Source organism: Pan troglodytes, chromosome X (genome assembly GCF_028858775.2).
Source record: "Pan troglodytes isolate AG18354 chromosome X, NHGRI_mPanTro3-v2.0_pri, whole genome shotgun sequence".
Lineage (NCBI taxonomy): Eukaryota > Metazoa > Chordata > Mammalia > Primates > Hominidae > Pan > Pan troglodytes.
In genome coordinates this window covers 105,911,769-105,937,946 of record NC_072421.2, presented here as the reverse complement: position 1 = coordinate 105,937,946, position 26,178 = coordinate 105,911,769, and the positions used below count along the sequence as shown (strand labels likewise).

The 26,178-nt window shown below is 37.9% G+C and overlaps 2 protein-coding genes across 5 annotated transcripts in view; one reads left to right on the top strand and one right to left on the bottom strand.

Moving 5' to 3' along the window:
• The window catches only part of COL4A5 (collagen type IV alpha 5 chain), a 257,711-nt gene extending 246,426 nt beyond the window's left edge, over positions 1 to 11,285 (bottom strand). The window contains exon 1 of the mRNA XM_016942896.4: positions 10,878 to 11,285. Within this exon, the coding sequence (XP_016798385.2) occupies positions 10,878 to 10,958 (81 nt within the window). The 5' untranslated portion in view covers positions 10,959 to 11,285. The remainder of the gene's footprint in view (positions 1 to 10,877) is intronic.
• A 1,335-nt stretch (positions 11,286 to 12,620) lies between these two features.
• COL4A6 (collagen type IV alpha 6 chain) overlaps positions 12,621 to 26,178 on the top strand; it is a 279,487-nt gene continuing 265,929 nt past the window's right edge. For all 4 annotated transcript variants that reach the window (XM_016942901.4, XM_016942899.3, XM_016942898.4 and 1 more), the window contains exons 1-2: positions 12,621 to 12,898; positions 13,091 to 13,142. In XM_016942901.4, coding sequence (XP_016798390.2) covers positions 12,888 to 12,898; positions 13,091 to 13,142 — 63 coding nt within the window. In that variant the 5' untranslated portion in view covers positions 12,621 to 12,887. The remainder of the gene's footprint in view (positions 12,899 to 13,090; positions 13,143 to 26,178) is intronic.

Genomic DNA, 26,178 nt, shown 5'->3' with positions numbered 1-26,178 from the left:
ACACCGCATGTTCTCACTCATAGGTGGGAATTGAACAATGAGAACACATGGACACAGGAAGGGGAACATCACACTCTGGGGACTGTTGAGGGGTGGGGGGAGTGGGGAGGGATAGCATTAGGAGATATACCTAATGCTAAATGATGAGTTAATGGGTGCAGCACACCAGCATGGCACATGTATGTAACTAACCTGCACATTGTGCACATGTACCCTAAAACTTAAAGTATAATAATAATAAAATAAAAATAAAAAAACTAGCTTTTTTTATTCAATTACATTAAATTCGATCTATCTTGCCCTTTGAAGGGATCTTTTCCCTATGCATGATTTTGTAACACTCTGTATTAGTCATTTGGAAAACATTAGTTCACTGACCTATGCAGAGCTTCCAAATGTTAACACAATTTATTGTACAATATAAAAAATACACATTAATATAATTACCAGCTTCATTAGAAAAGTCTAAGATTTGGGAAGCTGTCACACTCTTGGTGTCAGGTTCAAGTTTTCCAAAATTCTCACTCTTACTTGAAAAGCTCAAATTTTTCATTGGCCACAAATACTGCCAGTAGTTTTCCTTGAAGTGGTAGGCTAATTCTACTCATTTTCAAGAAAATGCCCGCCAAATACCCAAGTATAAATAACCACAGTTTGTCTCAGTTGTTTTTCAAGTAAAAATGAATTTTGGCTGGGCTTGGTGGCTCATGCCTGTAATCCCAGCTCTTTGGGGGGCTGAAGTGGGAGGACCTCTTGAGGCCAGGAGTTCAAGACCAGCTGGGGCAACACAGCAAGACCCTGTATCTAAAACAAACAAAAAAGCGTTCCATGCAAAAATCAACTGGTTCAGCTCGTAACTCAAACAATTGCACAAGTGCTTTTCCTAGAAACAACTATCTTACTTCAGCATACATAAGTGCTTTGTGTATACTTCCCATTTTGTCATATGTAATATTAAAAAGACATACACTCAAGGGTCAAAATTCAATTAATATAAATTAATGCTACATTGAGAACCCTCTGAGGTAAAACTGGCTTTCTCCCCCCTGAGAGTATGACGAATACAACTACTAAGAAAATGTGGTACACTGCACCAGTAATTTTACTCACCATCAGTGCAAATGTCAACATAGTGAGAAAAGTAAACATTCTTCATATTTGCTATGATACATGTTTATGTCCCCTCCAAAAAAATTCATATGTTTTAAAATTATAATCTTCAAGGTGATGGCATTAGGAGGTGGGGCCTTTGGGAGATGATTATGTCACGGGGAGAAGCCCTCATGAATGAGATTAGTGCCCTTGTAAAAGACGCTCCAGAGAAAAAAACGCCTTTCCCCTTTCACCATGTGAGGTCACAGAGAGACCATAACATCTGTGAACCAGAAAGAGGGCCCTCACCAGACACTGAATCTTAGGTTTGATCTGCCTTGATCTTAGGCTTCTCAGCTTTCAGAACAATGAGATATAATTTGTTGTTTATATGCCACCCAGCCTGAGGCATTTTGTTATGGCAGCCCAAACAGACTAAGATAATATTACTGTTAAAATATTCCTCATGTTCTCTAATAGGATTTCAGGAACCGTAGGGGTCCACAGACCACAGTTTGAGAACTATTGACCTAAAAGATCACTAATGTCCCTCCAGCTCTAAAATGCCTATGAACAGTCAACAACTTTCATTTGTAGAACTATACAAAACATTCGTTTCCCTAGATAAGTAATATATCACATTTAACAAATACACCAGTTTCTTACAAATCTTTTGTATCAACTGATCCTGAGGACAAACTCATGAGGTTGTGAAACAGAAACTGTTTCTTCCTTCCCCCCAAAACATCATGAGTTTATTTACATATTTTCCACCCTCCAACTTTTCTAGGTAGCAATGTGTTTTGGCCAGACGCAGGGCAGGGAGAGGTGGTTGTGTAAGTGACTGGACTAACTCTACGTTTATGTCCGTATACCACTTGCCAATGTACTGGTGTAGGCATATACATATAACACAATTTCAACCAATGATAAATAAGAGGTGTTTTCAGGGTGGTGCTGTGGGACTCCTTAGAAAGTTTCCATTGCTAGTAAAAAGAGATACACATGAATAGTTCATACTCTCTTTCTACTGGGCATTGCAGTGTCTGCATGTGATTCCTGGAACTGCAGCAGCCATCTTGAGAGTATGAGGGGCACTAGTATTAGAGGGCAAGTTGATAGGCAGAGTATGGCAGTACAGAAAAATGGAACAAACTCTGGCCCTTACTAGTGTCATTATTTGGCTGAATTAATTAACTTTGGAGATAATCAACCTCCAAACTTCTTGTTATGTGAGCTAAAAATTGTCTTTATTGTTTAAGACAGATAGTGTTTTTTAGCACTTGCAAGAAAAACAACCTATCTAATATAAACAGACACCACCATGACTATCTTCCACATACAGAAACATTTTACTACATCAATTAAATTGTGAGAATATGGACAGAGAAGGACCAGTCCTCCTTTAGCAAGGTTTTGGAGGGCTTGTAAACACAGAATATACTAAATAATTCATCAGTCATGTCCCACTCCTAATACCACTCCCCCTCTCAAAGTTCCATATCTCTTTCAGTACTCAATTAATGTCATATACACTGTAAGAAATTTTGAAAGCAAACCAGCCAGTTCTCCTATATACAGGAAAAATATTATTTGATTGAATTATAGCATGATAGAAATTCCTTAACAGAATTTCTTGAAGTCTTATTTTATTACTGTCAAAAACACAATTCCATTAACCAGAATAGAACTTGCTTGTAAATGGTACTTACATTCTCTACAAGTTAGTAAGCATCTGACATTTATAACAGATTCATTAAAATAAAAAAGTTAAAAATTAAATTTAGCAAAAGCCTGTTTCTTTTATAACATTTGCCTTTGACTGTCTTTAATTAATGAAAAGCAAGGGATTTAAGGTTCCCATTTCAACAGGGTAGCAAGTACCATCATAGACTGCCCTTTTGGTTAAAGGCCAGCAGAAGCTGCTAAAGGCACAAAGTGTGGGTGGACCTGGACAGACTATGGAGGTAAATAAGTTCAAGTTGCATAAAATGAGAATCTGGTTTGTTAAAATGAAAGAAGCCTATGTGTCACATATCACACTGAAGGTGTTTCTCTAAAATCCTCAAGAATTACTGCTATTTAAAAACAAATCTTTATAATAAAGATTTAGCTAAGTGTCTGGGTGGTTCATTTATAATGTTAATTAGAAAGAATACATTTTCAAAAATTACTTCTGTTCCGTAGCTGCTATCATCACAAGGGGATGAGATGATGGAATGATTACATTTGTAAAAGAAAATCATTAGAGACTAAGACCAAATCAGCCAACCAACTGGCAATCAATTGAGCATCAATTCCATAGTCACTGTAGTAGATAGGAAAGAAAAATTAAGTCTGTCTCACAGGCACTCTTATACACTACTGATAGGAGTATAATTGGTAAAACCATTCTGGAAAGTAATTTGGCAAGAGCAGATCCCTATCACTCAGGAGCTTAAAGTTCAGCTATTCAAATGCCACCTGGAAAAACCACAATGCATAACAGTTTGTGACTTTGCAGAGAAATAAATTTGAATTGCGCAAGCTATAGGGCTGGCAAACAGGCAATGACGTCATTTGGCTACTGAGGAAATGTGAGGAGAAGGTAAAGTGAGTATGTTACAAATTGGGAGTGGTACAAAATGGATGGGGGACCTCACATTCCGTATGTACTAACCAGTTTAATTTTCTAAAAAGAGGGAATTGAGGCTGTGATATTATCTCCCCAAAGTGGGAAAAAAAGATTAAGAATTAATGAAGGGAAGTTTCTGAGTATCACTAAGGGAGAGATGAAAGCTAGGGACAATACTAGGTAAAGACACAGCCATTTAAGTGTAAGCCTGAAAGGCAGCTACAGTGCAGGGGCTGGTGAGAGGGGTGGGGAAAGTGGTCAGAAGGGGCTCTCATTTCAGATGCATATGCACAAAACTCTTCTGGGGGAGGGAGAATGTCAATGAATTTGAGTATGTTATACCACTGTTATAGCTGGGAAGAGATCAGTAGGAGAGGTATTTGTGGAGGGCAAGCTCCACCTTCTGCCCAGGGGAGAAAAGTAGGAGGATATATTGTGCACAAAATTAAAATTTAAGCCCTTAAGGATGAACGGCCTAGGCAGTTATGGTAAAGACTTATTAAAAGATGAGCCAATGGAGAGTCTTTCTTCAGAATCATCTTAAGTGACCAGTCACAGAAGGGTTTACAGAAAGGGCAATGAGAATTATTCAACTTTTCATCATGACTTTACTTTTCTCTATTATCTACCATGTATGAAATGGGGATTGAGGAGACTCTCATGAGCAGGTTCTAGAGCCTTGGTTTAAATCTTGGCCCAATCATGTATCAACTGCACGACCTTTGGCAAGTTATTTAACCAATGTGGGCTTCTGATTCCTTGTATATAGAAGTGGAAATAACATTAGCTACCTAACAGGATATAACATAGTAACCACTAAAAAAGTTACCATAATTTCTCTGTTGATATAGCCTTTTTAAATATCAGGGTCTACTGTATGTATCAAAGACTTGAAAAATACTTATAGCGTTTAACCCACTAATTCCCCATGAAGGCGGCTGTAGCAATAAAATAATAAAAATATGGAATAAGAAATGTTCATGGCAGCACTTCTTACGATGGCTAACAAATCTTGACATTTTAAAATATACTCTACAAAAGTGAACAGGTAAATAAATTGGAGTGTGTATAAATACAAGTTGTATGTAATCATTTTAAAATAACGTTTTAAAACTAAGAATGTTAACATGGGAAAGTGCTTGATAAGTGATCAAACAGTAAGAAATAAAACTATATGTAGAATAAGCCCAACTTACTTTTTTATTTTAACCAAATTTTTTTTAGTTATTAGCTAGTGTTTATTTAATCAGGTTTTTTAGTATTTTAAAAATTCAGTATCTTCATGAAATGAAAACTTTACCATAGCAATTGAAACATGAATTGTGCTTAGAGTTTCGTGATTCACATCCAAACCTTAACATATCATTTACGATTCAAAAATTGTACTCTTACAAGTCATTGTTCTATGCCAAATTTATTTTTAAAAACATATTATATATATAGGAAAGAAAATAATAAAAACAACAATAATCAAAACACACACCATTATTCTGTGCTCAGCCAGCACAGTTCTGGCCTGCTGGTAGAACTGTGGACATATTTTTATTTTCTTTATGTTTTTCAAGTTTCCAACATTGAGCAGCTGTTACTTTTGTTACCATATAAAATCAACATATGAATTGGTTGAATGAACAAATATATAGTTATTGCTTCAAAAGGGACTTTAATCAAATAGAAAGAACAGATAAAATGTCATAAAACAAAATGCCTATAAGACCAAATACATGCAGATACGAAACTGGGAGAGGCTAAATATTACAAATGTTCAAAGAAAGGTACAATCAGTATTTGATACTATAATAAGGGAAAGTTTCACAGGACTATTTATCTATTCTCACCAGTATGTAAACACCATGAAGGGAAGAACCTTGTCTTTATTTGGTTTTAGCCATAGTGTCTAGCACAAAATGATTTTGTAGGCAGTACACCTCCATGAATAGAAATAGAACAGCATAAATAGAATTTTTGAGTACTTAGAAGTTGCTGAATAAATATCTGCTGAATAAATGTAAACATTTGCTGGAATTGAGCAAAGACTTGGATCCACAAAATTCTAATCAAGATGGAGGGCCAAAATGTGTATGCAGTGCTCACGGGATTGTAGGAAAGCTTACCTAGGCTAGACTGGAGGGAGTATATTATAAACTGTAATGAAAAATAAGGTTGGATAAGGGAAAACATCATGATAGGCCTTGAAAATCAGACAGGAGATTTGAGAGTTGATGTAGTAAGAAATGGTAAGTCAATAAATATAATGACAATAATGAAATCTAAAATTGATTTAACATTTACTATGGTGTCAAATACTATATGTTTTACATAACTTTCCTCATTTTATCCTAAAAAAAAAATATGTGAGATAGGTGCTACTGCCTTCCTTTTGCCAATGAGGAAATTAAGTCTCAAAGATTACTATTTTGCTGAAAGTTACACATCTACCAGTCAGATTCCATGTCTGACTTCAGAGGCCAACCTCTTGAAGACTCTGTATAAGACCTCTACAAAGTCCACAAAACGTGTGAAGAGAAATACCAGAAGAGAATGAGATCATGTATATTTATTCTAGGGTCTTGGACTGGAATCAGATGTATCATTATGAATCCATGATTTTGACATATATAAAGAGGGACTTCAAGAAATCGATATAGAAACAGGTATGTGTGCATATATACATATATTTCCTAGTTCTGCCTGCTGAGAGGGCCTAGAGGCAATGACACCTCAGTAGCAATAAGCATGCCAAGCACCCAGATCTTGGCTTCTACATACCATTCTCCAATAAAAAGAATCAGAGCTCCTTGGAGAAAAGATTCTGATTCCAGAGTTGGGGCAAGGAAATTAAAAAATGAGTCTGGAGGCCAGGTGCGGTGGCTCACGCCTGTAATCCCAGCACTTTGGGAGGCCGAGGTGGGTGGATCACGAGGTCAGGAGTTCGAGACCATCCTGGCTAACATGGTGAAACCCCGTCTCTACTAAAAATGCAAAAAATTAGCCTGGCGTGGTGGCTGGCACCTGTAGTCCCAGCTACTTGGGAGGCTGAGGCAGGAGAATGGTGTGAACCCGGGAGGCAGAGCTTGCAGTGAGCCGAGATCATTGCACCACTGCACTCCAGCCTGGGTGACAGAGCAAGACTCCATCTCAAAAAAAAAAAAGAAAAAAAAAAAGAGTCTGGAACATCTGTGGTGCCAGAAAGTAAGAGGGTGCTTAAAAAATGATGGAGACATGTTGAAAGGACACAGGAGCCAATTTGAAGGGGCTCCTGTTGGCCAAATCTGGGTTTCAGCAAAAACAAAAAGTAGTAAGAGCATAATTCATTATAACCTATAGAATAAAACAAATATTCATTAAGTCCATACTGCTATAAACAGCTGAATAAATATATACATTAAGCGTAAAGAGAAAGTTTTTTATTACAGTATAATTCAATCAATTAATAAATGTAAAAATGTTGAAAATTGAAATCAATGTCTGGCAAATGTCACAACAATAATTTATTCAAGCCAGAATCATCAACATATGCTAAAATTAGTGGGCAAATATATGATGAGAAACAGGATATTTACATTGTCTCACAATATTGCCCTGCATAGTCTCACTTTGTAATTACAAAAGAAAAAATAGTGACTTTATAGTGAATAAACCTAGCAGACACCATCTTAACCAAGCTTTCAGGGATGTAAAGAGTCTCATGTCTTACATGTACAGACATCAAAAGGTAAATAAAAACACATGAAAAAATACAAACTCTTACACTGCCACGGGACAGATACATATATAGATATATGCATAAGACTAAAGATATATATCTATATAGTTTGTGAATAAAATTGGATATGATAGGTAGGCAAATTAGTACAAAAAAAGAACAAAACTAAATTAAGCATGTTAAGTAAAGTGTGTTACCATACACACATACCCAGTTGTTTCACAATAGACATGCTCCTGAAAAGTTTGGTGGACTTAAAATTAATGCAGTAACTGAGTAATTAAATAATCATAAGGCAAATCTTCCTTCAAAACAAATCATCTGTCACAAATTATAGTAGTTATATAAGTTGAAATGTTTACATATTGTGATTACATAAAATCATAAAACCTTCAACAGCATTTGCTTTTAGATTGCTTTTAAATAATCTCACTCTATTTAGATACAGATACAGAGGTCAAACTCTGATCTTTTTATTCTAGGCCCAAAGCTATTTCCATTACACCATGCTGCTTCTCCTAACATCAGCAGGAAGACATGTAACCCCCATTATCATTTCCATTTCACCTCCTGTGTCCAAAAACAGTGGCAGAGATCCAAATACTTTACACACCAGTAAATCTCTATAGACCACATACAAAGTAGGCAGTATAGGACAGTCATTAAGGGCAAAGATTCTAGAGTCAAACTGCCTGGATTCAAATTTTCCAGCTTCACAAGTTACTGCCTACATGACTGGATTTCTGGGAATGTATTCAACGTCTGTAATTTGTAGTTTTCTCATCTGTAAAGTGGGGATAATAACGGTATATGTCTCATAAGTCTGTTCTGAAGATTAAATATGATAATATGTATTATCATATTAGCACAGTGCCTGGCACATAGTAAACACTCATTATGTTATCTACATTAATAATGATGACAATGATGACAAGTTTTTCCTATGGAGCAATATACTTCATAGAGGATGAAGTGTTTCATGGCTACAAACAACACTCCTACCCTTGACAAATTCGTGCCGCTGGTCACAAGGAAGATAGTACGTTTAAAGTAGACAAAAATATCCAATCTACTGCACAGAAAACAACTTACTAACTACGTAAAATAAAACTAACGTAATTTTACATACTACCCACATCCACAAATCTAAGTGCATATCCCACTGACAGTGAATCAGTACAGGTATAATTACCTGCACATAAAAATGTTATTTCCATCACTAGAAATTATATTTCCAACTTAAAACTGTCTTCTCTTATTACTAACCTTTTGGCATAGAGGTTACTTTATTCCACCTAATGAATGCTCTACCTAAAAAAAAGATCTTCCACATATTTGTGATGTACCAATTTGGCATGATTTCAGAGATAAAGAAATCATTTACCTATAAAAGAGTAAAGCACTTTAAATAGCAACACTTTTTTGATATAAAAACCCCAATACTAAACTACTCCAGTCAAAGACTAGCCCTACCACCAACCAGTTTTACTCTAGAAATGGTCACCGATATCTCCAGCACAAGTATGGAGAGCCGATATCATTCATATTTTTGAGCCTATTAAAATATTTATGTATGAACCAGGAAAAACAAACCCTTGGTTTTAATAGAGGCACAATATCCTAATGATAGGAAAAGGGGATATAAAATGTTCTTTAAAAATTATATAGGAGGAAAAGGGAAAGAGCTGTAATGACTTCATGAATACTCATTAGTTTAAGAATCCAAGAAAACAAGCTTGCTCTCAAGTTTTGTCAATAAAAAGAAACCTCATTGTTAACATAAATTGATTTAATATTAATTGATGTGTAGTGTTGCTATACATACCTGTATAGTTGTCATCTGGTGCAAATTTGTTAAAAGTAACATCAAAAAACATATATATATTTAATCAAACATCTACAAAATCTTTGTCCCTGGGCCAAATGCCATAAACAGAGGGCACCAAGAAGATGTTTTTAAAATGAACTATTTTCAACAGCACAATTGCAGTTTTATCCAAGTCTGTAGCCCTATTGACTGGCTAAACCTTACCCCCATTAAGATGCTCTGCATCAAAAAAGCATTTTTAAATCATTTGTCTACTTTGATGGAAGAAAATTATGGCATGCATAGTAAAAATATTTGATATGCATGGTTTTTCAGCAAATTTGCTATTATAATTATGTTGTGCTCAGAGTAATATGAAAGTTAGTTTTCATACACCGGGTACACACCTTCAGAAGGATAGAAAGAGGACATGTGATTTGAGGCATGCTAAGTGCTATAGGGAAGCTAGACAGCTAACTTAAAAGTGGACCCAGATGAGCTGTAACATAGCAGCTGCTTACAAAGAATTGACGGTCACTCAACCATGTGAAGGCCTAAGCCATGATCTCATATTAAACAGTTTTTAAAACCATCCATAATGATCACTCAAATAAATTTAAATAATTTGTCACACACTTATTCTTCAGAGGTTATATGAAATTAAAGATGATGGGCTTCAGGCTGGAGAACATTTTCTCTCACAAAGCCATTCATTTTTTAACATCTGGCCCTCATCCCCAATAGGACAGTGGGTGGGACTACCCAGATACCCTTCTAAGAGATATACTGAGGTTTGAATTCTACATTCCTAAAACTGTGGAGCTTTTTGCTGCTATTTCACATGTACCTCCTCCCCCACTTTCCTTTAAACTGGAACACTGATTCTCCTTTGAAAAAGGAGTATTTTCCTTTGAATAGGTGATGGGCAAATTCTCAATTTGTTCAGATGCCTTGGTAGGTTTAAAAAAAAGTAAACAAACAAAAAAATCCATAATTTAGAAAAAACAACAACAACAAAAAGACGCAAAAGACCTGAAGCCTGAGACTTTACCTCACTCTTCTTGGTATGTTGCCTTAGCATTTCATTTGTAACAAGGATGTCAAAAGGGAAAAGGAGGTCAGTGGCTTGAATGACCTGAGGTGGGGGTAGGTTCCTGTTGCTTAAGGAAAGAGCAAAGGGGACGAAATTCACTGAGGCGCTAAAAACACTTTGATGGAAGCTGGATTTTCAAAGAGCCAAAATATTAAACTACATACAAAATTCAAAGAGTGGGCTGGGTACAAGTAGTGAAAAGGTTAGTCGCCAGGCAGGGAAACACCCGACGGTGGAGGGAGGGGAGGAAAAGTTTTAAATACCCACCACAGCCTAGTGAGCCGTTAATTAGCGTCCCCCACTTCTGACTTTGCTCTTGCCCCCGGAGGAGCTAGCTGCAGGGAAGCAAGCAGCCCTATTTTTAAGCACTTAAACCTCTCCGTTGGACTTCAGAAGGCTTGAGTTACCGGTGTTGCAAATAACGTTTCTTCCTAAACATGAGAAAGCAAATTTGAATTCCCTAGTCAAGGCCAAAAGGAAGATAAACGGACCCCCCCCCAAAAAAAAAGGTAATTTCAGCGTGAAAGAGCGGTGATGGGCGCGGGGGAGGGGAGGAAGGACTTACCGCAGCCTCTGCAGGCTGCCCCCAAAGACTCAGGGCCAGTAAGAACAAGCCGGCAGCCAGGCTGACTCCACGCAGTTTCATTCTTCTCCGGCTCCCGCAGCTCCTTCAGCACCCGCACGAAATTCCCGGCTGGCTCTAACCAATTGACATAATCTTGAGGGTTTATATGGAGAGAGCTAGAGCCGGAGAGGGACAGTGAGGCTTGGGTGAAGAGAAAGAAGCTTTTTAAGAGTGGAAGAAAAAAAAAGAAGAAGGAGCTACTCTTCCTTCCCCCCTCCCCTCCCCAAAGCCGGTCTCTCAGGAGAACTTTTCCCTTCTGTCCAGACTTGCAAACTTTTTCTTCACTCAATTCCTACAGATCTACTTTCCTCCCTCTCTTCCCCGTGCAAGGCCCCCCTCCTCACCAGCACAAGGGAATTTGAGTATCACTCCGCCACAGTTTTAGACTGCACCGGCAACCTGCGAGGGAGTGACGCTCAGTTATTTGGGGGAGGGAAACTTCCAGACTAGTTGACTGAGCACCATGAGTCCAACCGGGAAGCTTTTCTATTCGTTCATTTGCACCTTCCGTTGATACTACTTTTCTAGGCTCAGTTCCAATCTCATTGGTGTGAGTACCAAAGCCAATTACAAATAGATCTAAACTGGGACTATTTTTTTAGCGGATGGATCTCAGAGGGGCCGTGCTTTTTATTGTTAATCATTAGAAACAAATTTTGGTCGGTGCTCCCTGGGCTGCTGGTCTTCTTTACCTTCCAGCTGCTCACAGAACAGAGAGTTTCTCCATACAAGCAGAAGATGTGAAAATATTGGGAATAAATAAAGTATATGCTTATAAACAAGTAAGAAAATAAACAAGTATATGTGCGTGAATACTTTATGTGTGTTATATACGTATAAGATCTGGGAGCATTCAGCAGGTATTGGTAATTATTCTATGGTATTATGTTATTATAATACAGCTATATCTCTTTGTTTAGCTGCCTTGAATCCTATAATTAATGCCTCCTATATTGAGCTAATGTAAAAGGTATTGACTCTCATTGTAGTTGTGTTTCAGAAAGATTTAGGGCAGGGAATTAAATAAATTTAGTGCAGTGTTTCTTAGAATTAATATAAACACTTAATTGGAAATATTTAAATAGAGTTGATGGCAGCTGAATCGATATCTCCCCTATAAAGACTTGAATGTTCCTTTGATAATTCTGATATATAGATTTTTTTTTAAAGTAACAAAAGAACTAGAAAATACTTTCTGCGGACTCCTTGGAGAATCTTCAAGAATTTGATGAAGAATTCTTCACAACATTTCTATCTTCCTAGAATTAACCACTTTAGAGTCTTTCAAGGTTTTGGATCTATTTCACGAGGGCCCACTCATCCTTAGGTTCTGCTTAGCTCAGAGTGGATTTACAACTCCAGAAACTGTCTCCCCTTCCCAATAGCCTAGTGTACTATCAATTTGAATCAGTGTTGTATGCATTTGGGCATGTGTGCAAGGGCACTTTCGGGCCCATCTGTCTTATGTGGGAATAGCATGCCTATGTCTCTTTATGTGTAACCTAACAGTAAAGTTGAAAGTATATGATGCACAGTTGCTTAGGTCTTAGCGTATAGGTCTCTAAGGGGCTGTGTGTGAAGCTGTGGAGATACTTAGGGCTGTTGTGTGGAAAGGTGCCTGAAAGTGAGAAAGACTACCGGCTGCCCAAGGTAGGGGGGATGATTGACAGCAGACAGCCCCGCCCCTTTCCCCTCCATTCTTTCCTCTCCTGCTGCATGGAACTATCTCCTGAGTGCTGCAAGTTGTAACGGGCACCGCTGAGCCTGTTTCCCTTTGGAGCACTTCTTATCTAGAAGCTGTGTTTAGTTTCTTCCAAACTAGGCTACTTCGTCCACCTACTCTGTTCTGAGTAAGGAAACAGCCTCCAAGCATCAGCAGAGCCCAGATGAGCCCGGGCCGCGGAGCCGCTTAGCAGTCTCCCGGGACCCAGCTCCGGAGGAGCCGCAAGCATGCACCCTGGGTGAGCTGTTGCTGCCCCGAGCTCCCCTCCTCTTTCTTACTTCGGGTTACTTTGCCAGGCCGGGACTATACTGGTACTTCTGTCACTGCAGAGAAATTGGGAGCAGGCATCCAAAAGGGTTCGGGGGGCGACAGGCAGACGCACGACCCCGAAGCCTAGAGAGCCCATTACTCACCCTCCCTCCCGTTTCAGGTTGTGGCTGCTCCTGGTTACGTTGTGCCTGACCGAGGAACTGGCAGGAGCGGTGAGTCTCTTCTCACGACCCTTTTCCGTCCCCCTCCTTTGACCCTCTCACCATCCCCATCTCTAGTATTTATGTTAGGGGGTTGCAGAGTTTCACCACGAGACGGAGTCCACACCACTCCCCTTTCTAATGGGAGTTAATAAGATTCTTGAGAGGAATAGCACAGTGTCAAGTCAGTGTTTTTGGGACCAAGATATCTTCCAAAACTTCGTAACGGGTTGGGAAAATAAAAGTGGAAGACACAAGATGCACACATTTCTGAGCCTCTTCCCCAGACGACTTAAGATGACTAGCATCAATCTCCACGGCAGAAGAAACATAATTTTCCCTGGTCTTCAAGAACTTGAATTGGCACACTAGTTTGAGAGTGGGAGGAGAGCACAAGGAGTGGAACTTGAAAGTGCCGCAGATGCTATGGAAATGAAACTTAAGTACATGCTTAGAGTCGTTTGACAGTACCAGGTGACAACATCTGGATTCTTTAACTACCTGAATTGAACTGATACCACTAGGTGATGTTCAATTTCTGTCTGATGTGTCCTGTTACTCGTTTCTGCATCACCAGAAAGTTAAAAGATAAAGCTGTTATAATAGAAAAAAAAATCAAAGTTAACATTTCATAGGCTGTTTAGATGTCATCTATCAAATCAACTAGGGACTGCAGGTAAAGAAATTTCTGAAGACATTTGGTCAAGAAAAGTTTAATGGGTCCCAGAAAGTAGAGAAATCTCCAGTGGAATTACTAGGATAATTTCACAAAGATGGAGTGACCCAAATAATCAAAGATGCTGCAGTTTTCCAGTTTCACTAGCTACTTAAGCTGGCAGAAATAAAAACTGTTGAGTTTGAATACGAAGTTGTTCAATTGTTGAGTACTATTTCACTGCTGTATTTTTTTAAAAAATTCTTAATGATACCCAAAGCCATTATAGATGAGAGATGAATATATATTCCAAATATTTATCTTGTGGGTTTTGATCATTTTAACTGATTGGCTCTACTTTTTAATATTTTAAATATTTTTAAATACTATTATAGGGCCATACGTAATTCAACCTAATAAATCACCCAATGTGTTTATGAAAAAATGGATTATTTTATCTTGGCATATGATGTCTTTAAGAAAATACCAGAGTGAAGCTATTTTTCTTGTAAAGAGAGGAAGATGCCAGAAAACTTGAATACCAACATCTTGTGACCCCTTAACTCAATATCAGTTCCTATGTAAGTAAATTCTGGACTTCGTAAGCAAAGATATTGATCTAAGACTCTGTGTACTTCTCCATCTTATTCCTTCAATATACAAGTTTAGTTATGTATTACCTTGAGGCTCAATACTACATTAATTGAAAATGCCAAGATTTGATTAGTTAACAATTCATCCAGGAATCTTGCCACTTGTAAAAGTGTCATGCTTGGGCAGAATACCCTCAAGCAAAACTTTTATTTTTAGACTCTGGCTGATTTTATTCAGTGTACTTTTGGGAAAAACACTACAGATCATTCCAGATAGCTGAAGACCACAAACACTGCATCCTGTCACTTAATACCTTTAAAAACCACTTTAATGCTTGCAATTCTTTCAAGTATTGAAATGAGTCTCCAAAATTAAGCACTGCTTTGGTGTATGAGTTTTAGACTCTGTCTCATTGTTTTATGTCACCTGCTATGTCAGTGTGATTGACCATGGTAAGTCTAAAATTGACCTTGAGTTCCACAGATAATACTTTATTTTTTGACTTATTTAAGTACAGAGCCACTTCCTTCACTTGTTGTTTACTTATGCAAAATATCTTTGACATTGTAAAGCTACTTTTTTTCAGTTTTGGGGAAAATGACAAATATAAAGACAGTCACAGAATAAGTTATCAGAAGATGACTTTTCTGAAGGGATGTTTTGTTTTTCTTTTACACTCTTTGCACTGGATTCTTATCTATACGGGCTGGTTCTCGTATTCTACACTCAATTCCAGTTTATCCTCATGAGTTTGTGTGTTTTTCACCCTTTGGATTGTTTTAAACATTTAAATTCTCTGTGCCATGTTTGACTAATATTAACGAAAATAGCTATTAAAAATAGATTGGCAGGAACTATGTTGTGTTTTGCTATGAGAAAGTCTCTTTACTGTGAGAATTAAGCTGCCAATAATATTGGCAAGCATTTAAAGATTGGGTCATTTAGGGGCTTTTGGGCTCTTTCTTTTCCCGAGTTTACGAAGCACATCTATATAAAGTAAAGGAAAACTAAATGTTAAAATCCATGTTAAAGAATGAGCTTCCATTAAATTTACTTTAAAGGAGTAATGATCTTCATTCAGGTGAAATATTTGCACAATTTATCTGCATAAAATAGAATCTAGGATCTCAGAACATCCATAATTGTCTTTGGCTGTTAGGCGCCTAACTATCTAAGGGGCTGTGCTAGGCCACGCACAGCATGCAAAGATTTATTTAAACATAGTTCCTAACTCTCTAGGAATTTGCTTTCTCAGACAATGGTAGTCATTATGTTCCTTAGAAGATAGGATGCTTAATGATAAGTTATTATCTACATGTACTTGCATCGTGTTAGAGAAAAGTCTAGAAAGATACAAATCTCACCATCAGCCAATATATCTAGGAAAAAACATATATCCCGAAGTAGTCAGATCCTTATGTTTTCTTCACACTTTGCCCCCTCCAAATGAGCTTTCAGGAAAAGGTCTAATACAATCAAGCATACTTAAAGTCAAAAGCCTAGGGGGATACTTATTTGGGTTGGGAGGAGGGTAAGGAGAGAAAACATTTCTATTGTTCCTTCTGCAGAGAGCATAGGTAAAATGCCTTTAGCTGCACTCAAATCAAGGTCTGATTGAAATATCAACTTCCTTCTTTAAAGTTGTAACATGCCCAGGTTGGTCCTTTCTGTTGTGATTTTCAGTCTTATAGTAGTCATCAAAATATAAATATTATGTTAAGGGAGTTCAGCGATGGAGACGATCTCTTCCAGTTCTAAAGACCAAGAGGAATATTTGCATTATCTGGGGCTGTGTCTCTATAAATCCTTAAAGTACTCTTCTACTTTACCTGCTAGCAAATATCCTATATCAGCTAGCTATGAAAAATCACAACATATAATATACGTGTGTGTATGTGTGTATATAAATATATAATATATATATATATATATATCTTGGGATGACTAAGGATACTGATAGAAATGTATGAGTACACTATTAAGTAAATCATCAAATGACTGTAAATAGATAATCCATAGATGATAATATATTTACATTATTTATAGGTGAAATTCAAATATATTTTAAGATAGAGGAGGGGATAATAGATGTTATTATCTAAAGTGTTACTAAAGAAGCAAATATATAACCATTTCAAAAATTGTTTTATTATACATTTTAATGATTGTATTTCAGTGTAATCAGTTTCCATTGTAATCCCATGTATTTTATTGTATACTTCTAAAACTAGCAGGGTGCTGTGGTGTGTGCCTGTAGTCCCAGCTACTTAGGAGGAGGCTGAGGCAGGAAGATTGCTTGAGAACAGAAGTTTGAGGCTGTGACGCACCATCATCGTGCCTGTGAATAGCCACTGTACTCCACCCTGGGCAGCAGAGTGAAACCCTGTCTCAAAAGGAAAAAAAAAATAGTATTCTAAAAAGGAGTCCATAGGCTTCACTAGACTGCCAAAGTATGGCATTAAAAAAGTACCCCTAGTTTAAGAAAATTGGTTTTACAAAAACAGTCATTTTCTAATGTTTGTTCAGGCATGAGGGGAATTGTGTTGACTCTAAGTGCCAACAATCTTTTAATTTTTAAGCATAGTTTGGAGTCTTCAATAAATATGCTCCTATATTCTGTAAGCTCATAATCAAGCCATATGACTGGAGTAAAGTATACTGTTTCCCTTATCTCATTAATAGAAAAAACTGACCTCAATTATTAATATTGGTTTTTATTTGCCTGAATTATATGGATTATTTCATAATTTTACCACAGGTGCAATTATGGTACACCACAGCCTCAAGCAATCCACCTGCCTCAGCCTCCTGAGTAGCTGGGACTATAGGCACACACCACAGCTCCCTGTTAGAATAATCTTAAAAGTATGGCTGGGTGCAGTGGCTCATGCCTGTAATCCCAGCAGTTTGGGAGGCCGAGGTAGGTGGATTGCTTGAGCTCATGAGTTCAAGACCAGCCTAGGCAACATAGTGAAACTCCGTCTCTACAAAAAATACAAAAATTAGCTGGGCATGGTGGTGCACGCCTATAGTCCTATCTACTGGGAGGCTGAGGTGGGAGGATGGCTTGAGCCCAGGAGTTGGAGGTTGCAGGTGAGCTGAGATCATGCCACTGCACTACAGCCTGAGCAATAGAGCTAGACCTTGTCAAAAAAAAAAAAGAGAAAAAGAAAAGAAAAAGAAAGAAAAAACAGTATACAGTAATATACTTGGAGTATAGACTTGTCTTATACTGTGTAGGTGACAAGACATACACATATAAAAAGAACGTCGTGGGATAACATCAGGCTATATTAAACTATCAAGTCCTTTATAGCTGCCTGAATGTCCCAGTGAGGCAGATCATAGGGCTTTTACTTGTTTTAAAGTCTAATTAAATGTAAATAGAAGACCTGATAAGCATGCTCAAGGGAAAATAGTAATGGGAAAATTAGCTAAGAGCAATTATCAACTCTCTTTCTTTAATCTATCCCTTTCCTAGGGTTTCTATTTTTCTTCTATAAACAATATTGAATTCTCCTCCATTATAACAATGAATTTAAACAAAATCACTTCATTTACTTTAATAACTCTAACCTCTTCAATTGCATTACCCCCAAGTTCCTGGGTATTGTCTAGTCTTCATCACCAACCACTTACCCTTCAACCTATTATAGTCTCAACTGAGTCTACTCCAGGCAAACAGCCCTCTTTCAAGCTACTAATGGCTGCCTAATTACCAAACCCAATGGCTTACTTGCAGTCCCCATTCTATCTGACTTCACTGTGTTATCTGACATTTCCCAGTTACTCTGATACTTCTTTATCCCCTTGTTTTTTTTTTTTAATTTTGTTTTGTTTTGTTTTTTTGTTTTTTTGTTTGAGACAGAGTCTCACTATGTCACCCAGGCTGGAGTGCAGTGGCACAGTCTTGGCTCACTGCAACCTCCGCCTCCCAGGTTCAAGTGATTCTCCTGCCTCAGCCTCCCGAGTAGCTGGGACTACAGGTGCCCGCCATCACACCCGGCTAATTTTTGTATTTTGAGTAGAGACGGGGTTTCACCGTGTTAGCCAGGCTGGTCTTGAACTCCTGACCTCAGGTGATCCACCCGCCTCGGCCTCCCAAAGTGCTGGGATTACAGGCGTGAGCCACCGCACCCGGCCTCCTCTTGTTTTTTAAGACATTATACCTCACTAGGGAGCTAGTAATAATCCTGAAATAAATAATCCCGAATCCCATAATTCTAAATGTTGAAATCCTGAAAGATCAAAATCCCAAAAATATTCTGGAAAAAGTAATTTTAAAAATTATTTAAAAGATATTTACTTACATTTTTAAAAGGATAGTTGTTTGAGAAACATAAAACACAACAGAACATTCCAAAGGTCACTTTACATAATAAAATAGACAATAATAACATACATAGTTTTGTAAGGATAAACACTTAGTATATACTAGTGACAGTCACACTTGTATGACAGTTATAAGTAGTTGAACTGTATTCACAAAGAAATAGGTCAAAAGGAAAATGTATAAAGACATATCACTATGGTTGGTAATTGTGCGCATCCAGCTTTATAACTGTAGTCATCTGAAATACCTTGATGAACAACAAAAGTCTTTTGACAAGATAGATAAAAAACCACCATAGGTGACCACCGTATATGCAGTCATCCAAAGAGCCAAGATCTTGAGAAATTTTATCTTTCACAAATGCGGGTGTACAAAAAGACATCTCTTCATTCACTGAGGAGGTTTTCACATTTTTACATACACACACAATGCTTACACAGAGAGTCAACATTGTGATAATACACGTTCATGGAATCAAATTTCTGATGTCCAACGCAACAGAAGAAAAGTCTGCCCCAGCTCTCAGAGAGAGACCAATTTGCCTTCTCTGTTTGTTCTCTCCCAGCCTCTAGCCTATGGGATGGTGCCAGCCCACATTGAGGGCAGATCTTCCCTAGCTTGTCCACTGGGACTCATACATGAATCTCCTTTGGAAACACCCTCACAGACACACCCAAAATAATACATTACCGGGTTTCTAGGTATTCCTTAATCCAGTCCAATTGAACCTAAAATTAAGTCCGCAAGTCTACCCCTTGTCAACTTGGCACCCGTTATGCATCTCCTTAAACCATACTTAATTTCTAAATAAAGACAATAACAAGGAAATAGTTCCACTTCACATGATGCAATTAACATGGCACAACTATCCCATCTGCAACCATAAACACACTTCCCCGGAATTCAGTTTTCAGGATTTCAACATTCGGGATTTTAATCTTTCAGTATTGTGATTTTCAGGATTTTAGATGTTAAAGATTTTAGACTCTAGGGATTTAGACTTTAGGGATTTTGATCTTTGGGATTTCAACATTTGGGATTATAGCATTCAGGATTGTGTCTTTTGGGATTATGACACAAACTTGCCTCACTAGTTCTCCTTATACTTCTCTGATCTTTTTATTTATGCTATTAATTCAACAAATATTTATTGAGCAACAGCTATATTCCATATAGTATGCCAGGCCCTAGTGACACAGTGGTGAACAAGTTAGCCATGAACTTTGCTCTTATGGAATTTATAATCTTTATCAGTCTCTTGTCCTAAAATGGTGGATTTTTTCCAAAACTTAATTCTTTACTGTCTTCTTGCCTCAATGGTTTTAACTATGCCTCCTATATAGTGATGATTATCAAATTTATATCCCCAGCCAAGACATCTCTTTTGAGCTCTAAATCTATGTTTCCATTTGCCTACTAACCCCTTGTACCTGTCTCTCAATTAGCTGATATATACAAAACACTTAAAACAGTGCCTGGAGTTTAGTATAGGCACTCAGCCAAAGCCAGCTATTATTTTTATTGCCCCAAATACAGTATAGTTAAAGGTGAAATTGTTTTCTTCTCCTTCCCATGACACTCCAACCAGCTGTGATCTTTTTTATTTTTGTTAAATGTCATCACCATCCACCAAGTTTCAGCAAGAAGCTACAGAAGCAGCCATCAGCTTTCATTATTTCCAAAATTCTCACCAAGTTTTGATAATTTTACCAAAAATCTGTAGAATCTGGCTTTTCCATTCATATTCTGTTGGCTTCAAACTTCATACATCAGTAGCCTCCTGACTGGTTTTTCTACCTCCTGACTCCATCCTTATCTCTACATTGCCATTAGAGTTATTTTACTAACAACAAACCCAATTATGTTATCTTCTGATTTAATGCCTTTATTGGTTTCTTCTTTCTTCCAGGATAAAATGCATACTACTTGGTTTGGCACATTTAAGGGCTTTCATTTTCTGACCCAACTACTTTTCTAGCCTCATGTCTGTGTGTTTCTTCCTACCAGTCCTTCTTTCCAAACTCATGGTGTATATTACACTTCATTCAGACTGAACTTCTCACCATTCCCAAACCACTTTATGTTCTTTCACATCTCTTTGCCCCTGGATATGCAGTCCCTCTCTCTGGAATATCCTTCTGTATTGTTTCTACCTTCTTTTCTATCTAATGAACTCCTACTCAATCCTTAATACCCAGACCAAATATAATTTTTTCTATGAAACAGTTCCAGACCTCTTCAGAATGAATTTGTTCTTCCTTCTCCTGTGCTTCCAAGGAGCTTTGGGCCTCTTTGGTAGCACATCCATGTGGTGGTAAGATTCCTATGTTTATATGACTACGTTACATTCTTCATCCTTGTACTTAGGATGTCCAGGATACTGCCAGGCTGAGCATAGGTGATCAAGAGATGACTTTCAAATGAGTAAACATCTCCTAATGGCTCGCAACAAACTGCCTTCTCCCTGTCTATCTTAAAAATTACTAATGTTAACTCCAATAACAATTGAATTGATGGAAAAATATCAACCCTGTTCAATAGTATGATGTTTAAGAGAAAGCACTCTAGAATCAGACTTTTGTCTAAATGTTGCCTCTGCCCTCTGACACTTCCTAGCTGTGTGACTTAGAGTAACTCGTTTTACCTTTCTGAGATTTAATTTTCTTTTTTCTTTTTGAGTGTTCAATGAAATTTTTATTGAGATAATTGTAGATTCACATGCAGTTGTAAAAAATAGTACGGAGAGATCCTATGTACGCTTATCCAGTTTTCCCCTAGTTGTAATACTATAATATAATATCACAACCCAGATACTGACATTGATAACATTCACTGATCTTATTTCATTTTCCTCGTACTCATTTGTATGTGTGTATTTTGTTCTATACAATGTCCTCACAGGTGTAGGTTGGGATTTCCATTGCCACAGTCAAGATACCAAAGTCAACAAGGATCCCTCATGCTGTCCTTTTATAACCACATCCATATTCCTCCTCCAACAACATATATTAAGTTTTGACAAATGTATACAGTTTTATAACTGTCTCCACAATTGTAATAAAAACATTTATTTCCCAGAAAGTTCCCTTACACTCTCTGCAGTCAATTCCCTCCTCCTCATTCTGCACGCTAGGCAACCACTGACCTGCTTCCTATTATTGTAGTTTTGCCTTTTCTAGAATTTCATGTAAATGTAATCAGCATAGCACTTTTGAGATTTATCCATGTTGTTATAAGTATCAGTAGTTCATTCCTTTTATTGCTGAGTAATAAAAGGAATGGATATATCACATGTTAATTCTCTCTTCATCAGTCCATAGACTTTTAAGTTCTTTACAGTTCTTAATTATCATGAGCAAAGCTATGAATATTCAAGTCCTCATGTGAACATGTTTTCATTTCTCTTGGGTAGGTATCCAGGAGTATGATTGCTATATGGTAAGCACATATTTCATTTTGGATAGTTTCTAAGTCTATAGCTTCATATTCACTGATTTTTCCTTCTTCAGAGTCTAATCTGATATTAACACCACCTGTGTGTGTTTTTTTCATTTCAGATATTATATTTTTCTTTTCTAGAAATTCCTTTTGGATTTTAAATTTTACAAACTTCCATTCTTCTCCTCATCCTGGTCACATTTTCCTCTACCTTCCTGAACCCATGAATCTTCTTTTTTTTTAAGTTTTATTTTAGGTTCGGGGGTCATATGTGCAGATTTGTTACATAGGTAAACTCGTGTCACAGGAGTTTGTTGTACAGATTATTTCATCACCCCAGTACTAAGCCTAGTACCCAATAATTATTTTTTTCTGACCCTCTTCCTCCAAGGTTTAATTTTCTCATCAGCAGAAAAGGGATGATGATATTATACTTTGTTCTTGAGGTATTATTGTGGATGCTGTATGTGAACATGCCATGCACCAGGTAGGTGCTAAATTCCTCTCCCATCTTTTCCCCCCAGTATCCTCAGAGACTTAAAAATCATTTCCCAATTTTGGCAATTGATGTTTGATAAGATGAGAGAAAGGGAGATGTCAGAGAAGGCTCTCTCATTTGTAGATTTTATGTCTAGAACAAACTTGTCCAACTTGTGGCCCAAGGGCCGCATATGGCCCAGGACGGCTTTGAATGCGGCCTAACACAAATTGGTAAACTTTCTTAAAACATTACGAGATATATTTGCTTTTTTTTTTTTTTTTAGCTCATTAGCAATTGTTAGTATTGCTGTATTTTATTTGTGGCCCAAGACAATGCTTTTTCTTCCAATGAGGCCCAGGAAAGCCAAAAGATTGGGCATCCCTGGGGACAATGGCCATATTTCTCAGTTGTCCCCCTCATCTCTTTATCCCAATTTTACCACCATAATAGTAACATATGTTTTCAAGTCTTTCAAGTTTACAAAGCACTTTATCATATATTATTTTGTTAGCTGCTCAAGACAGCCCTGTGAGGGACAAATATTCTCATCCCAGAGAGATTAACTGATTTATCTAAGGTCACAAACCCAACAAATGGCAGAGTTAAAGCCCACTCTACTGTGCTATCTCTTTAATTTAAGTTTTTTATCATCTCTTATCTGGACTCCCTACAGCAGACCTAACTGTTCCAGTTTCAGACTGATATCCATCCTCTCTGAAAGCAAAGAGCTTATTCTAAAACACAAATTGATCATGCCACTCTAACATTTGTGGAAGCTCCCTACACCCATGGAGTATCTGATCTGGCCCTGCCTACCCATCCAATTCCATCTCCTGTCTTGTCCTCATGTAGCTGATGTTTAGGTCACAGTTTTACTTGTGATGTTGTCTTAACAGGACGTGCATATTCACTCCTTCTGCTTCTCCTGCTTTTTTCATCCTCTGTCTTGCCTTCCTCCTGTCTCTACAGATGGACATATTGTTCTTCTCTTAGGAAGTTAAGTTAGTATTTTTCTGAAGTCTCCTCTTCTTTTGTCTTTCTGTTTCTCACTGTTTTTTCTTCCCTTCAACTAATATTTATTTAGTGACTACTATGTGCCAGGCATTGTTGTCAACCCCATTGTGGGAAGGACTATGTCAAGTACTAAGCCACTGTAGCCAGAGCACAGGGAAGGGGAAGAGGAAAGAGAGAGGTAGAACTTTGTGAGATGTGGATGGAGGATAGGAAAGAGACCTGCTCTGCACTCTTACTTGCTCCGTAACTCCTCAGAGCATTTACCTAACACCTGTACTACCGTATATCTCTCTATGTGGGGTGTAATTGACATTATAGTTATTGCCGGCCACTTATTTTGTGTCCAGTTCTCTAACAAACCCTTTATACATGGAGGACTCACTCCTGCAGCATATATCTGGTCCTTCCACATTTATCAAATGTAGGCAAGCCATGAGGCATGTGTCTATTCTCAAGCCTTTTGGGGGTTCCGTATTTAATTCTGGATGTCCATTTCCTGAATTTTTCCCCTTCTATTTCTTTATGAAGTGGTTAAAAAATTAAAAGCTGTAACTTTAAAGCCAAATATCCCCAGGTTCAAACACAAACTCCACTATTAACTACGGCCTTAGGACAAATCATTAAATATATTATTAACTGTAAAATTATTACTATTGCAGTTATTATTTTCCCCTCATTCATTGTGATTGCCTCTCTACTAGAAATGGGTAGTGAGGCCACTTGGGTGACAATTTAGGAAAAAAAAGTTGCTTAATTATTTGTTGAATTTGTTTTTCAAGTGTCCTAGGGGAAAAACAGTTAGAATTGTTATTTTACTTGTTCCAGTTTCCCCAAAGCCACTTCTACCTCTGCTGCCCTACCTTTGTGATTTCCTGTAGAGACCTGCTTCCCAACTAAAGATTATGCCCAAAGACACCGCCCCAGGCATCTTTGAAGTCCCAGTTCCCCTTTGTCTAACAACAATAAGGCTAGTTTGCCATTATCTTTCAGTCTGGTTTGCTTGTATTGAGGGGGAGTTGGTGTTATTCAGTGGAAAATTTCCTGGTCATAAAGCTCTACAACATTTACCTCAGAGAGACCAAGCTTTCCCAGAATTGTCTGGCACCTCTGGCTCTGAGGCTGAATTGGTCTTTTGGGAGACTGATTTTTCTCTTGCGGAGGGAATTAATGTTAGTTATATTTTTCCTTGCTCTGTACAACTTTGAGTGACCATTTTTCCGTACCCAAGGGAAGAGGATTGGCAAAGAAAATTTAAAATGCCTAGATTTCTAAACTCTGTGAGTGTAGCAGATCCCTTAAGGACTGGAACAAACCTTAGATGTATGAGATTTATACTGTCTTTTAGATATGATTAAGTTGCATAAATACCGTCTAGCACCTAGCATGCAACTAGATATCCAGAACATGCTCATAGATACTGATGTTGAGGTTGCTGTTGATAATGAAGAAAAATGGGACACTCTATTAGAACATTTTTCAAAATTTACGACAGTAGACCCCTTTTCCCCCAAACTAAATCTCATATGCCCTCCCCAGAAATATCAATGTATTTATTAACAATTCAAATTTTTAACAGTAATTTATAAAGTCAGTAAGAAGGAAGAGCTTGAAATGAACATAAACATCTGAAATTGAGAGCTACAGAAGTCTCTGTGTGTGTGTGTGTGTGTGTTGTGCTGTCGCCCAGGCTGGAGTGCAGTGGCGCGATCTCGGCTCACTGCAACCTCTGCCTCTCGAGTTCAAGCTCTTCTCCTGCCTCAGCCTCCCGAGTAGCTGGTACTACAGGCACCCGTCACCACGCCCGGCTAATTTTTTGTATTTTTAGTAGAGACAGGGTTGCACCTTGTTAGCCAGGATGGTCTCGATCTCCTGACCTCGTGATCCATCCCCCCTTAGCCTCCCAAAGTGCAGAGATTACAGGCATGAGCCACCACGCCTGGCCTGAGAGCTATAGAAGTCTTAATCTCCAGTTTATTTCTGTTTATTTTATACAATGTTGAGAAAATCCTGATGTAATAGTGAACATCATGGGGTGAGGGCTTTTTTATCTTGCTATCTCAGGATGCTCTGCAGTTAAACAGAAATAGCAAGAAAGCCTATATTTCCAGGTCTGCACACATAATTCACGCTCTCTTTGTCTCTCTCCTCTCTCTCCTCTCTGTCTCTCTGTCTCTCTGTCTCTCTCTCTCACACACACACACACACACACACACACACACACACACACACATACAGTTAACTGGGCAGCACCCATTAATACAATCAGTGTTGGTTTCCAGTGTGTTAATGTCTGGTATGTAACCCATTTGAATGGTGCATGCTTTGTTTTATAACAGTTTTTAAATATGTTATTTATTTATTTATTTATTTTACTTATGGATTTTTTGAGACAGGGTCTCACTCTGTCACCCAGGCTGGAGTGCAGTGGTGTGATCACCACTCATTGTAACCTCAACCTCCCCAGCTCAAGCGATCCTCCTGCCTCAGCCCCCAGAGTGGCTGGGACTACAGGTGTGGTCCCCCATGCCCTGCT